This window comes from Hypanus sabinus, chromosome 12 (assembly GCF_030144855.1).
Source record: "Hypanus sabinus isolate sHypSab1 chromosome 12, sHypSab1.hap1, whole genome shotgun sequence".
NCBI lineage: Eukaryota > Metazoa > Chordata > Chondrichthyes > Myliobatiformes > Dasyatidae > Hypanus > Hypanus sabinus.
The window spans coordinates 81,441,609-81,456,675 of NC_082717.1; the positions used below are offsets into that span (position 1 = coordinate 81,441,609).

A 15,067-nucleotide genomic window follows, 5' to 3' on the forward strand; every position below is an offset into this window, starting at 1 on the left:
AACAAAAAGATGTTTGGATTAACATTCTGTTCCCAACAAAGATTACTTCCCTCTGTGAGGAAATCCACGCACTTCTGAGCAATAAAACATAGAACGGGGTATAGCGAGTTGTGAATTAATAGCATGATGAATGACTTACTGATGGAGAATGTACATCTCTAGTTCAGACACTGGGCTGTGTACAGTTCACTAATCTTTGGCAAATTCTCATCCTTTGGAAGTAGACATTGTTAGATGAATACAACAAGACTGCTATCTTTGTGTGATGCATTCCATAGTGGACAAGGTTGGCAACATTCCAGTCTACGTTTCAAAATAGTTCATTAACTTCAATTTCTAAAAGAAGTCAGAAGTTTCATAAGTTTCATTGGCCATGCAACGCACAGCCCTGAGCCATTGATAATTGGAAATTATTGTAACAGGGCCTAATTAATACCCTGGGTTATAAGTCCCAGTTCTGAGTTTGTTAATGTTTGTAACACAGGAGAACGCTTGTAAACCATTGTCTCAAGTCTTTTCTCAAGATCAAGAATTGTACTTTCCAAACTAATTTAACACATGGTTTACTCCCCCATTTCATGGTCAAGGCACACCAATGTTGCAACTTGATTTCTGCTTGACAGAAATGACGTAAAAATATCAGTACATTGCATGCATGCTCTATGGCTGGATATCGTACACATCCACAGAACAAAAAGGCCAATGATAAATGACAGAATCTGTATTTATATTGTGGCGTTCATGTTCTAAACCTATCTCAAATGGAACAAAGCAACTGAATAAAAGTTTGAAGCCAAGACAATGTTGCAATGCTGGCAATGTAGCAACCAAATTATGCACAGAAAATTGCTAGAAATATTCAACTTTAATCATCTGATGCTCAGATCCTGAAACATTGATGCTGTTTCTGTTTAGTCACTGCTTGACCAGCTGATCATTTCCAGCATTTGTCCTGTTATTAAACCCATTAACCTGTACAGTTTTTCTATGGTCTCAGTTGAGGGATAATGATTGGCGACGTCACTCCCCACTCTTTTTCAGTCAGTATCATGGCCTCTGAACATCCAACTTGGGTTTCAATTCAACACCTCAGCAGAAAGGCCGCACCTAACAACACAGAGATGAATTGGTGCAGAGATGTACAATACTACGCTCACTCAAGTTGAGAGTGCTATCACTGGGTCTTTTTGGGTAAAGCTTATTTGCACAATTGTGCAGGAAAGGGGTGGTATGAAAGGTGCTTAAAACTCACACCAAGCAATTCTCTTTACCTCAGCCAGGCATAAGCCATGACAGCATTGGTTAAGCTCAGGAAATCAGCATGTGACCACACCACACCATGTTTTGACTCTGGGCAGACCTGTCTTCTGTCACACACAAACCACGTAGTGCAGCCAAAAGTGGAGGAGTTGGTAGGACATGAGTTTGTGGCAATTCTTCCTAACATTGCAACCTGGTTGATCTTTGGCACAAGGGGCAGAGAGAAACCTGGAGTTCCTTCAATGTGCGATCACGCTTCATAAAGCTGGGGAAAGGATCCTTCATAACTGTAGACTAGGACCAAGCCTGTGACATGCAGTCCTAAGAAATGTGCCTTAAACCAAGGACTGGTGAGAGAAAATAAAATATTCTGCGCTTTTCAGATATACGTTACTAAATGTTGACACAAGAGAATGCAGATTCTGGAATCTACGGCAGCAGCAATTTGCTGGAGGAACTCAGTGGGGCCAGCAGCAACTGAGGAGGGAAATGGATAGTCAATGCTTCAGTTCCTAGACTGGAAATGGAATCCAAGCTTGCCAGAGACAACTAATGGAGCCCAGATGGAGCATCTCACCCAAAACATCATCTGTTGCTCTACCCTGAATTACTCGCAGTCTATTCTTCCCACTCTTACCCTGAACAAACATTGTAAGTAAGTCAAGTACTTCACATTGAGCAGAAGAGAGCAGAGAGGATAAGCACCATATTGGATTGCTGGCTTGCACCTATTATTTTGGAAGTGGCTTGGAGGGCCACTGGCTTACCCACACTTAGTAAACGGTTAGCTGCGGGAAGGGTCCTGGAAGCCAGAAAAAACTAAGCCAGAAGAGCTAATTGGATGAAAGATACTGTACACTAATGACAAAGTGGGGTCAAGTGAAATCCAATCTCAGACTCTTTTCCAGTCCCGATGAAGGGTCTTGGCCCAAAACGTCGACTGCTTACTCTTTTCCATAGATGCTGCCTGGCCTGCTGAGTTCCTCCAGCCATTTGTGTGTGCTACCTCAGACTTAGAGAACTGCTTACACCATTTAAGGCTCACTTGTACCACTTCTGACACAATATGAAGCACTCAACTTCATTACAGTGCCAGGTGGCCATTAGTTTTAGGATATTTGGGGTGCATTTCTTTACATAACATTCACAGCGTTCACATAACGTAAATGAAACCCATTCTCAGGTTTTCACTCTGCAGTTCAATAATGCATTTCATTCTGTCTGTCTGACTGACTGACATCTATACTGTGCTGCTGGAAGTGTCTACTTGGCTTTTGCCCTTTAAATCATACTGTTTACTTCCCTCAGTTTTCTCCCTAGCATTCTATATCGTGGGATAATCTTTCATTGGAGCCGAGGAGCCATTCAGGTTGTCAAGCAGTTTGAATTTGGAACCTCGTCTACTCTTTGGCTCTTGTCTATATAAGCATGGGAAATGAGCAGCAATTGGGATTGGCAGTGGGAGTGGGAGAGGGGAATATGGCTGGTCTTCCTGTCGCAATGGATGCAATGCTGAGTGCTGTACTAAACCAGAGTGACAAAATCACCAGAGGTTTCACGTCCAGTATGTGGTCCACTTTAGTTCTCCTGTACATTTACCCAGTGAAGACACTTGCTTCACAATAAGGGAGAAAATCAGTGTTCTACTTCCCCTCGTTCCCTTACCACACAACAGCTCCATAAACAAAGAGAACTGATTTAATTGAAGAATAGAGAAGTTGTGCTTACTTTCATCTGCAGCTGAAATCTGGACTAACATCAGAACGTGTAGATCCAAACAAACACGGTCTTTGCAAAGAAACTCAGGCTTAAGTTAAACCCAGGTCAGCCACTGCATCATTTATAAAATCTCGCAATTGCGTTTCAGCTGGATCCTCAGCTCATGAACTTTTCGTCAGGCAAAAGTGAATAGTGCTTTCCTTACTAAAAAAGGTTTTCCATGGATACCTTTATCAGCTTGTCTGTGCTTTAAAAAAGACAAACCACCTTAATGGACTATTTTCATTCCCTTTTGCCAATAAACTTGGTTCTGCACTTTTAGTTTTATATTTTCCAATTGTCTAAGCTTAAAATTACATAATACACATTTCAGGGAGAAACAAAGGCCACTTTGGAGGGAAGATCTTCACAGGGCTGTGTTCCCTATTAAAGAGCTGTCTTTCTATAACTGTATATAGTTCAACAGAAAAGTTAACATAATGTGAAGGTCAAAATAAAAAGGAAACCACACAATAGAATTGATCTCCTCATCAATTTACATCAGTGAGAAGCTACTGTGTATTTTAGTCCAAATTTGCATTTATTTTATTACCATTCTGCTACTCTAAACTGAACTTTTTGTTAATGTTCAGCATAGCTGAACAGCATAAATTTGTTTACTAAGTGATGTCGCTATGTTGGAGATTACTGTGCCTGTACACTGCTGGAAGGATTAAAATTGAACACATTTTGTTCTTTAAAGGTGTTGCTCAAGATTAGACACACAGTAAAGAGAAACTATCTCAAACATTCAGTTTATCTCCAGCCAGCTTTTTGCACCCCAGGCACAGCGACTGCTGCCAGTACTACTAGAATCAGACATGCCAGTACCTCATTAGTATTCAAAGCAGTGGCATTTGCCAGTCTGAGCGTTGCCTTGGTTACACTGCCCACACAAGTGATGATAAATGGAGCTTTCAGCTTCTTATCCTTCACAAACATTATCAAAGAGGTCAGAATTTCTTCGCCAGGGCTCAAACGCAATGCATAGACTGAAAGGGGGCTTGATCCAGCCTACAAGAGTAAAACAATTGGCACATGAGCTGGAGGTTTTAACAAAGATGTCACAATTTTCTATTACAAAATAGCAACCCAGTCAGTCTAACACTCTGATGTGTTACAGCATCTGATGGAAACACAGGTTGTTTATAACTCCTTGACTAATTGCAAATGTGTGTAAGACAGCCTTCCTTTTAACCACATGCTCATTGTTTGAACACACTTTCCTGTGGTTCCAAAGAGAGGATTATTCTAATTCAAACAGATTAAGGCAGCAGTCACACTGCAGCCCACCAGTCCCTCACCAGACTCCGCAGAATGCAATGTGCAGCTGTTTCAGCAAAGTACCACAAGCAGCTCGGCATCCTCACACTGAGTTTGGAAACTTGAAAATGACCTTCCAGCAGTCGGCGGTCTTTCCTAACGTCAGCGTGGCAGCACCATATTCTCAAAGCCAGAGAGAGTAAAGACAGGGTCTGAAAGTTCCCACCTTTCTCAAAGGAGGATCTGTAGTTGAATCGAAATGCTGCAACAGAGCTCCCGATTCCACTCACACTCACTACCAACAGAGTGAGCAGGAATGAGGAGCATTGCTCCAAACAATTCTTACTCACTTTGTATTTGCACCCCATATTTGACTGCCTGCACATGATCTATATCCCTGCATATTGAAAAGCCCCTTAAATATCTACTTCCACCACTCCTCTGGCAGCCCCTTCTGACCATATACCTACCATTCCCTGTGTGAAAAAATATGACCCGCACTTTGTCTTTAAATGTTCCCCCCTCACTTTAAATGCATGTCCTCTAGTTCTTGAAATGTCTAATGCTGGTAAAAAGATTTTGACTGTCTACCCTATCTATGCCTCTCATAATCATGTTCAAAAGTATTTGCATAAACAGACTTGATCCAAAGGTTTATGATTTCTCACATCTTGCTCCGCCCTTCTCATCTGAGATGTTGGGACACCTTCTCAATTCATTTAATAGAAGTAAACCAATCTTTTGCAGAACTAAAACTGATGAGAAACTATGACACTGTGCCTCCGCCTGTGTTGTGCCTGTCCTACTGAAAGGACACCACCACACTAGGGATGATAAGGAAATATGGCACATGGACTATGGTTCTGCATGTGTTAATATGTTGATTTGAGGCTTAAAAAACCTGGCCCAGTTGGGAGAGTTTAACTTGTGCTTGCAGTGTTGACAGCCCAGGTGTTGCACAATCAGCACCACTGTTAGTAGGTTTTTATACCATATTTATTGAATAAACTGAATTTACATTCCCAGCTGCCAAGGGATTTGAATCTGTGACACTAGATCATTAGCCTGGTCCCCTGTCCTTCTAACAAATGTTACTTTGTATTTACTATTCCGGAATAAATTTTCTTCCTCAGACCTTTACCATGACCTTTCCTGCTGAATACACGAACCAATCTGTTGTGAGTGGCTTAACATAAACTACAGGTACCTTAATTGTCTGAGATGGTGTAAAGGCAGCCTTCCATTTACACAATTGAATCACCTGAACAGAGTGTGATGCTGGTTCCTATTAAACATGACCTTGGCTGTCTTCGTCCCGATCTCCCCCCAGCTGCGCCGGATTGCTTTACAAGTCAGGAGAGCTGCACAGTCAAGCAATAATTTAATACTTTTCTCTCAAATCATTATGTCTATCAGCCAATTTCCCAGACTTCACTGTCAATGTATACCATTCCAATGAAAGGACAGTCCCGGTCAAAGTTCAAAATTCAAAGTTAAAAGTACATTTTATTATCAAAGTATGCGTACTTTATACAACCTTGAAATATGTCTCCTTACAGGCAGCCATCTCTCCATATAGACAGGTGCTTCTGCAGTCAGATGATGGTGTCACTGACAGCTAAAGTCATTATTGTTCTCCATCTTGATCTTCACGTAAAATAATTATGCAACATGCTCAATTTATAAGTGAACTTTGACAATGCTCAGCACCTATACTCAGGCTGCTGCGGATCAAAGGTGAACTTGGTCAGGAAAGGAAATGGAGAGAAGTGAATGAAACTAGTGCCGGTCAACATACTTGAATCTATATTAACGATGAGGGAGCAAAAACTTGGAGAACTGTACACATGACACTAACCTTATATATTTATATTTATCATGTTTTTAAACTGTGCTCTTTTTGCTTATTGCGGGTTTTTATTGGATCCAGAGTAACGATCATTTTGTTCTACTTTACAGGTCTGTGCAGGCCGGCGGTGTAGTGACATCTGCACCGGACTTTGAGGCGAGTGGTCTCGGGTTCGAATCCGGCCGGCTCCTTGCACGCTTTCCATCCAGGCTGGGTTGAGCGCTGAGCTAACAACTCGGCCTCGGAAAAAAAATCAGACAAATGCTGAAGAAACGATGCAGCACAAGGCACGGAGAGAAACAACAACACTTCTGTGCTGAAGAGTGACAATAGGCAATCAGAATCTTAAACATGAGGAAGTCTGCAGATGCTGGAAGTCCAAAGCAACACACACACACACAATGCCAGAGGAACTCAGATGGTCAGGCAGCATCTCTGGAATTGAATAAACAGTCAATGTTTCAGCCTGAAACCCTTCTTCAGGACTGGAAAGGAAGGGAAAAGATGCCAGAATAAAAAGCTGGAGGAAGGGGAAGGAGGCTAGCTAGAAGGTGATAGGTGGGTGGGAAAGGTCAAGGGCTGCAGAGGAAGGAATTTGATAGGAGAGGAGAGGTGGACCATTGGAGAAAGGGAAGGAGAAGAGGATCAGAGGGAAGTGATGGGCAGGTGAGAAGAGGTAAATGTCCAGAGTGGGGAATAGAAAAAGAGGGAAAGGGAAGGTTTTTTTTTACTGGAAGGAGAAATCAATATTCTTGAATCTTGAATGAGGTGAACAGTAGGAGAGGAAACTCCATGACTAACAGATGAGTCGATCCTCAAGGATGAGGTTATGAAATACCTTGAGGTGCATGACAAGACAGGCCCAAACCAGCATGGTTTCATGAAGGGAAGATCCTGCCTCACCAACCTATTAGAATTTTTTGAGGTAATCTGAAATAACATTGACAAGGGAGAGGCTGTGGATATTGTGTATTTGGATTTTCAAAAGGCCTTCGATAAGGTGCCACATAACAGGCGAGCCCATGGAATTACAGGAAAGATATTGGAATGGGTGGAGCATTGGCTGATAGGCAGAAAGCAAAGGGTGGGAATACAGGGATCCTATTCTGGTTGGTTGCCGGTTACTAGCGGTGTTCCGCAGGGGTCGGTGTTGAGGCCACTTCTTTTCACACTGTATATCGATGCTTTAGATTTTGGATTAAATGGTTTTGTGGCTCAGTTTGCGGATGACACCAAGATAGGTGGAGAAGCAGGAAGTGTTGAAGAAATGGAAAGATTACAGAGAGACTTGGTCAGTTTAGGAGAGTGGGCAAAGAAATGGCAGATCAGATACAATGTTGAGAAATGTACAGTTGTACATTTTGAAAGAAGAAATAATCGGGCAGATTATTGTTTAGATGGGGAGAAAATTCAAAAATTGGAAGTGCAAAGGGACTTGGGGGTCCTCGTGCAGGATACCCTAAAGGTTAACCACCAGGTTGGATCGGCAGCATGGAAAGCGAATGCTATGTTGGCATTCATTTCAAGTGGAATAGTGTATAAGAGTAAGGAGGTGTTGATGAGGCTCTGTGGGGCACTGGTGAGACCTCATTTGGAATATCGTGTGCAGTTTTGGGCCCCTATCTTAGAAAGGATGTGCTGATGTTGGTGAGAGTTCAGAGAAGATTTACGAGGATGATTCCTGGAATGCAGGGGCTAACATATGAGGAGCGTTTGTTGGCTCTTGGACTGTATTCATTACAGAATAGAAGAATGAGATGGGGTTTAATAGAAACATTTTGAATGTTGAAAGGGTTGGAAAGAGTAGATGTGGAAAGGCTGTTTCCTTTGGTGGGTGAGTCCCAGACAAAAGGCCAAAGTCTTAGAATTAGAGAGTACCCATTTAAAACAAAGATGAGGAGAATTTTTTTTAGCCAGTGAGTTGTGGATTTATAGAATTCATTGCCACATGCAGCTGTGGAGGTCTGATCATTGAGGGTGTTTAAAGAGAAGATTGATAGGTATCTAATTAGTCAGGGCATCAAGGGATATGGGGAAAAAGCTGGAAATTGGAACTAGATGGGAGAATAGTTTAGCTCATGGTGGAGTGGCGGAGCAGGCTCGATGGGCCGAATGGCCCGCTCCTGCTCTGTTGTCTTGTGATCTTGTGATGAAATTTAATTTGAACTCTTAGTAAGTAGTACACAAAGGAAGCAGAGAGAAATGTCATGCACTCCATGAATATCTAAGGATTAAATTGGAAGAGATGTAGCTGCTTTTGTAGTCCCAACTTTCAACATGCTCAAGGACTGCAGATGAGCAATTAGCAATATTAACAGCACGTCAACTGTTCAGACAAGCAGCAAGCGTCAGAATACTTAGTATTCTAGACCAAAATTATGTTGAAAATAGATTCCAGGTCTGGTATCCAAGTGTTTCAAAAGGGCCAACAGTTTTATAGAAATTCATGGCACAAAAGAAAGCCATTCAGCCCAGTATGTCCATGCCAAAGAAAGAGTTGAGCTATTTTTGGTAGATCTTGGTCTTCAACTTTGCAGGCTGCATTTCAAGCGCTCATGCAGCCTTTGTATGCCCTCCCTGTGGAACGTGTGGGTTTTCTCCGGGTGCTCTGGTTTCCTCCCAAAGTGCAAGTACTTACTGGGTAGGTTCATTGGTCAATGTATATTGACCAGTGATTAGGTTAGGGTTAAATCCGGGTTGTCAGGCATTGCTGAGCAGCATCGTCCAAAAGGCCAGACAAGCTTATTCCGCACTGTCGCTAAATTAAATAAATAAATAGACAGATAGATAGATAAATAGAAATAGTCGCTCAGGCAGTGAGTTACAAACCACTGCCCCCACCAACTACCTACTGTCAGAATGGGTAAATTTCTGCAATTACCCCACAACTTAAATCTTAGACTAGTCATCAAACTCTCCATTAACAAAAAATGTATCTTCCCTCTTCACCCTATCTCTGATCATAATTATACAAAAATCTCCCACAGTTTCCATTGTTTCAAAGAAAACAAACCCAGCAGGTCTCCCCTTGACGCTATAATTCTCCAACTCTGGCAACAACATCAAATCTTCTCTGCACCATCTCAGGTGCTTTCCAATGAGCAGAAATGTACATCATGCTGTAGCTAGGGCATCGTCAGTGTTTGTGCATGGTTTTAGTCTGACTGCACTGCTCTGATAATCTAGGCTTCACCAGATAAAGGCAAATTTCCTGTATACCTTGCTAGACACCCTAACACACCAGCCAACACAAGTTCTAAATAGACCTTTCCAAGCTCTCTCGGCCCTCTTTTGTATCATACCTATTAATGTGAGTATCCTTGCCTCGTCAGTAGTATCTCAGACCTTGCCAGTTTCAATTTCAATTCTATTTGCCATTTTTATTACCCACTGATATCTTTCTCCAGCCTAGAACTTTGCTTCTCACTAGAAATCTGTACTTTTGGCAGACCACTTAAACTATATTTCATAGAGATTTTTTCCCCAGGGTGAAAAAGACTAATATGAGGGGCATCATTTTAAGGTGATTGGTGGAAAGTACAGGGGAATGTCAGAGGTAAGTTGTTTACACAGAGTGGTGAGTGTGTGGAATGCCCTGCCAGGGGTGGTGGTAGAGGCAGATATATTAGGGATAGTTAAGAAACTCATAGATAGACACATGAAAGATAGAAAAATGGAGGGCCATGTAGAAGAGAAGTGTTTGACTGATCTTAAAGTAGTTTAAAAAGTTGGCACAACAAAGCCCTTGTGGGCTGAAAGGCCTGCACTGTGCTGTTCGATGTTTAGCATATATCATGAAAAGCAAGGGATAAGGCTCATTTTAACCATTAACTTCCTACACTTACTATTTTCCCTTGATCCAATAGCTTTGTAATGTTTTTATTAGCCCATCATGTATGAGTTTATCAACATCTTGCCGAATTCCATAGAGACCACATCATATACTCCACCCTCATCAACTCATTTTCTAAGCTCTTCCAAAGTATTCAACCTTTTGTGACCCAAGTTCCCTCAGTAAATCCCTGCATTAACCTGCACCTTTCAAAATGTCTGCTCCCCAGTTTCATGCTTCGAGCTGGCAGCAAAGACTGGAGATGCTTTGGGTCATTTTTTTCTGGAATAGATTATGTGCTGTAGAGTTCCAATGATGTTGAAATGTATCACTTGCCTTGGGCCCAAGATATGATTGAAAGAGCTGAGTAAGTGAATACTTGGAACAGCAATCTATCAGATAGTTAAATAGCTCATTGATGATTAACCTGGTTGTTAGTGCTAGGTAAATTCTCTATTCTGAACAGTACTGCAATAAATGGCTTCTCCAAATAGTGCCCAGAAAAACAGGGGTTTTTAAACTCATGGTTGAGCAAAATTTGAAACTGTTCACTTGGTGAAGGAGAGTTACTGTCCAGACTGCTTTTGAAGAGGACTCTTCAAGCAAATGGGTCACAACATGGACACTTTTTAAGACTTCAGTGACGCCCAATTAATGCTCCTTCTGAAGATACTTTGTTCTGTGCACCTTTTAAACAGCAGGGATTTTATCTGTGAATCTTGGCACCAAAGGGGTAAAGAGGTTGGACAGTAGAAAAAGGTAGTCATCTTATTTTCTTCCTGTGAACTTCAGTGCTGTATGTTTTCTCTTTTGGTTCTGAAATGTCTTAATAACTTCCTTGCCTGAGACACTGGCTCCCAATTCCTCATCTCCCTTATCTGAAATTTGTATTCTGAGTTGAGTTCATTTTCAAAGACCTGACCCTCTCAAGCATGATAAGATCCATCAAAATTGCAAGGTTCACCCAGAATTCCTTTGCTTTTGCTTCCAATGGACTTCAATCCTACCAAAGGTTTCTAGGCCTCTGGATTTTGCTTTTTGAATTTCCTGTTCCACTTTTCACCAGCTCGAGTGGTTTCCCTTTCTTAGAAACCATCTCTTTGACCGAGTATTCGATCATCTTTCCCAATCAGAGACATATTGTGCAGTGCTTCTCCTGATTACTTGTTGCGTCAATGCAAACTGTTTGTACAAGACTGAATTAAATATCTCTGAAAAAGACTGCAAAAAAAGTTGCAGCAAATTAATCTGAATTCCTATAATTAGTAATCAGTTTAGATATTTGCTTCCAGCTTAAAATTTGATTGCAATATGGTATAAAATAGTGCAATCACTAACTTTTGCTATCATTGTTCTTTGATGCAGATTTTGATTTCTGAGTATATTAAAAAAAACTGAGTAATTCAGGTTTAAAACTTAATATTGTGGTTAATTTGATATTCATAGCTGAATCATTGAAAAACAATCATCATACCAAAGCAAATTTTGGAGATGTGCTGTCAGAAACATCATAATCTGATAACATTTTCTTCAGGGCAAATAATGGTATCAATAATGGAATATCACTGAAACTGAATCAAAAGTGATCTTCTCGGCAAAATGGTTCTAAATGCTATATCAATAAATTCATAAATATTTCAATCATTCCATTGTAAATAGGAAGGCTGAGAGATTTCCTTAGCCAAAAGTCAGAATAGGTGTTTTTTTTAAAAAGATTTGCGCAGTGTATTCTATATTTTGCAGCTATGCCACAGAGAAAACAGAGTCTTTGATGAAAGAGATCAGTTTTAACCTGTTATTAGTGCTGTCAGTCACAGAGGGCACAATTTAGTCACAGTCCAGTTCTTCGTAAACACTGTGAAGTGATTGTCAAATAACATCAGTTTTCAGCTGGGAATCTGAAATTCAACAACAGATAAAGGCTGGATCCTGTCCCATTATAATTCACAGTGCCTTTATTATGTGCCAACTCAAATGGGACAGGTTGTCAAGTATTAAACACAAGCAATGTAAGCCGTGTAAGCTCGGTAATAAGCATTCAATTCAGCAGTCATCTGTAATGAGTAAATAAATTAGAGGGGGGTCTTTAAAGGGCTCTCATCAGCTGTCATCTTCCCCACCCCTGAGGAGCATACAGGGTTTCCTTAAATCAGCCCTGCACACAAATAACAATAATGGTTCCTAATCACAGTGTGAATATCTTTTTCGTAAGATGTTGACTGAACAGAGAGGAGACAGAATATTATCCTCAACAATGTGCAATCATTTGCACAGTTTTTGGGCACCACAGAAATCTTCATCGCTGAAACACACTGTCTGTTGGACACACACTCTCCTGTGGGGTGAGCTATGCCATGTGGATACAGCAGTGATGATCAAAATGTGGAGTGATGTCATCGGCATGCCACGGAGAGTTAAAACCAGTTACTGCCATTTTGCTTCATTTCAGGCCTTCTCTCAACAACATAGGGCAAACACACACATTCTGCAGCAGCACGGTGTGAAGGGATTATCAGTAACTCCTGGCTGTAGCCTACAATGCACCCTTCCTTATTTACTTCAGTTGACTGTAAGTAGTTCCGATGAAGAGTCTTGGCCCAAAAACTGTTCATTCCCTTCCGCTGATGCTGCCTGACCTGCTGAGTTCTTCCAGCATCTTGTGTGCGTTGCTCTGGATTTCCAGCATCTGCAGAATCTCCTGTTAGTAAATAGTCCGACGGGTGCAGAGAGAGCTCTCATTGGCTTTCCAACTTCCGCACAAACCCGTTACTCACGAAGTGGGCACTCACTTGGACATTCGTCTTGGCGGAAAGAATGAGAAGACTGCAGAAAGAGCAAGACAAGCAGCTGAAATGTATGGGTGGGATGAGAACAGGGCAACGTGAGGTCATCTTAACCGAGGATGATCTAGGGATCACTCTTCAACCGGATCTTCAATGAACAGCAATATATGAAACATCAGACATTCACGAGGACAATCAGTGACACCTGGCACACAGTGCTGCACCCTCAGAACTGGGTTGGTACTGTGTTACAAGTGGCAACTAATAATTTATACTATTGGATCTTTCCAGGTTGCTCTTGTTGACATTTGCAACATTTTGCTGCTTGCTTTCAACCTCCACATCCTGAAGAAGTCTTCAGAGAGAACTAACTACAGTGTTCAGAATGCAAACTTATCCTGGTGCATGGTGCTGTCAGCTGTATGTGAACTGCTTGGAGGATGGAGCCAGCCCACTTTGCTCCACTTATGAGCTTTAGGAAGTCGCCTTCAGTGACCAGCTGTCACAGTTTGTGTCATCTGGTACCTTGGCAGTGGCCGTGTTGTCTTCATTCTGCACGGGTCACCATCCAATCTGGACTGCAGTTACTGCGGCAACCAAAGCAGAACTTCCATATAACAAGGGCTGCACAGAATCAGAAGCAGAACCAGGTTTACTACCACTGGCACACGTTGTGAAACACACAAGTCATCTATGCACACCTTGGAAGGGCAAACCTGGCTCTAGGTGCCCACCTGGCCCGCAAACCCAACACTCTTTGTGTTGTTACCGGAAGAGATGAACAGGAAAATATTCAAGGATGTGGTCAAAACCTCTTTGAAAACTGCAACATTGACAGAGCTGGGAACCACTGGCCATCTTCAATGTTGTAGAGAGGTTGTAGTGAAATGGGCAGTGTTCTGATGTCAGTTGTCCAGTTGGTAAGATGCAGCATTTGAAAGCATGTTTACTGGCTTCAACGAGTCAGTTCACAGCACGTGGTTCAACTCAAGGTTTGACTCGCTGGAACACCTTCCAGGACATTCCCCTTCCACACCCTAATGTCTGTGGAGGACAGCCTCCCTCTGGAGATACAGAACATCTCTCTTCTTTTTCATGGAGACTACATCTCCTTGATGGTATTATTCTATAATACATTCGTTTATAGAGAGAATGCAAAAGAACGGGGTTGACTGGGATAACAAATAAGCCATGATGGGGCGCAGCACTCGATGGGCCGAATGGCCTGGGTACGTCTGCGGTCTAATACTTGTGTCGGCCTGCGTGCCAGTTCGTAAGGTGTGGCAACACTTGCAGACTGCCCCCAGCACATCGCGGGGTTGTGTTGCTCACTACCATGAGCGACGCACTTCAATCTATGTTTTGACGTACCTGTGATGAGTGAATGAACCTGAAGTAATGCTTTCAGCCAGAATGATCTCTAAACCATCCTTGTTTAAGATGACCTCTTGCTGAGTGCCTCCTTCTCCTCCAACCCCAGTCACCATGCACTTTCCCCACAAAAGGTGCAGTCCAGTTGACCTTGAACTGGCACACGGGTTAATGGCCCCAGCCAGCACTCATGTAGCATGGTGTCTCACAGCCCCAGGACCCCAGCTTCAGCCCTGACTGAGTGGAGTTTGCACGCTTTCGCTGTAAGCTTCGAGTCTCCTCCACCGCGGGTGCTCTGGCTTCCTCCCCCTTCCCAAAAACAAGCTTGTATATTTATTGGGCACTCTAAATCCAACCCCACCCCTCAAAGTGGATGAGCTGCAAAAGAGTCTAAGCAGCGTAGGCAGACACGTGAGAGAGAAAAAGCTGCAGCACCTCAAGGAAGTAGGGAGGGGAGGGTGAATGGTACAAATGAGATTGCTCTGCTTGGGGGTAGAATGAATCTGCAGGGCCAAATGGCCTCCTGTGTCAAAGCAACTAACTCTGTTTAGCATTGGTCAGACACTAAAGTTATTGAAATACAGTAAGCATAAAGTTAATGTACTTCTGACACTGTAATTAATGGGCATAAACCAATCGCATATTGTGATCACTCTGCCCTTTATTTCAAGGGTGAGTGAACTTGCTTCCGTAACTGTTTTAAAACAGTTAAAGGAGATTGAATTAAAAGGTAGCCAACCATTCTAACTCCGGAATAAGAGCCTGATGACATGAGTATTATCACTGCTCCGTCTGGGGGAAAGCAAGTCCGCAGGTGTTCAAAATGTTGTATAACCTTACCCTTCTCCGCTACAATGCAAAAGCTCTCTGCTCCCACTGCATGTTCCTGCATTCTTGCCCTGTAATTTACCTCCATTTGCTGTTGACCTATTAGCTTTGCCTCTCATTTCT

At 42.3% G+C, this 15,067-nt stretch overlaps 1 protein-coding gene across 2 annotated transcripts in view; it reads right to left on the reverse strand.

Moving 5' to 3' along the window:
• The window catches only part of LOC132402519 (bifunctional protein GlmU-like), an 81,392-nt gene that overhangs the window by 463 nt on the left and 65,862 nt on the right, over positions 1-15,067 (reverse strand). The window contains exon 2 of one of the 2 annotated variants that reach the window (XM_059985373.1): positions 3,850-4,032. The exons of the other annotated variant lie outside the window; for it this stretch is intronic. Within the exon in view, the coding sequence (XP_059841356.1) occupies positions 3,850-4,032 (183 nt within the window). The remainder of the gene's footprint in view (positions 1-3,849; positions 4,033-15,067) is intronic. 2 annotated transcript variants of the gene reach the window in all.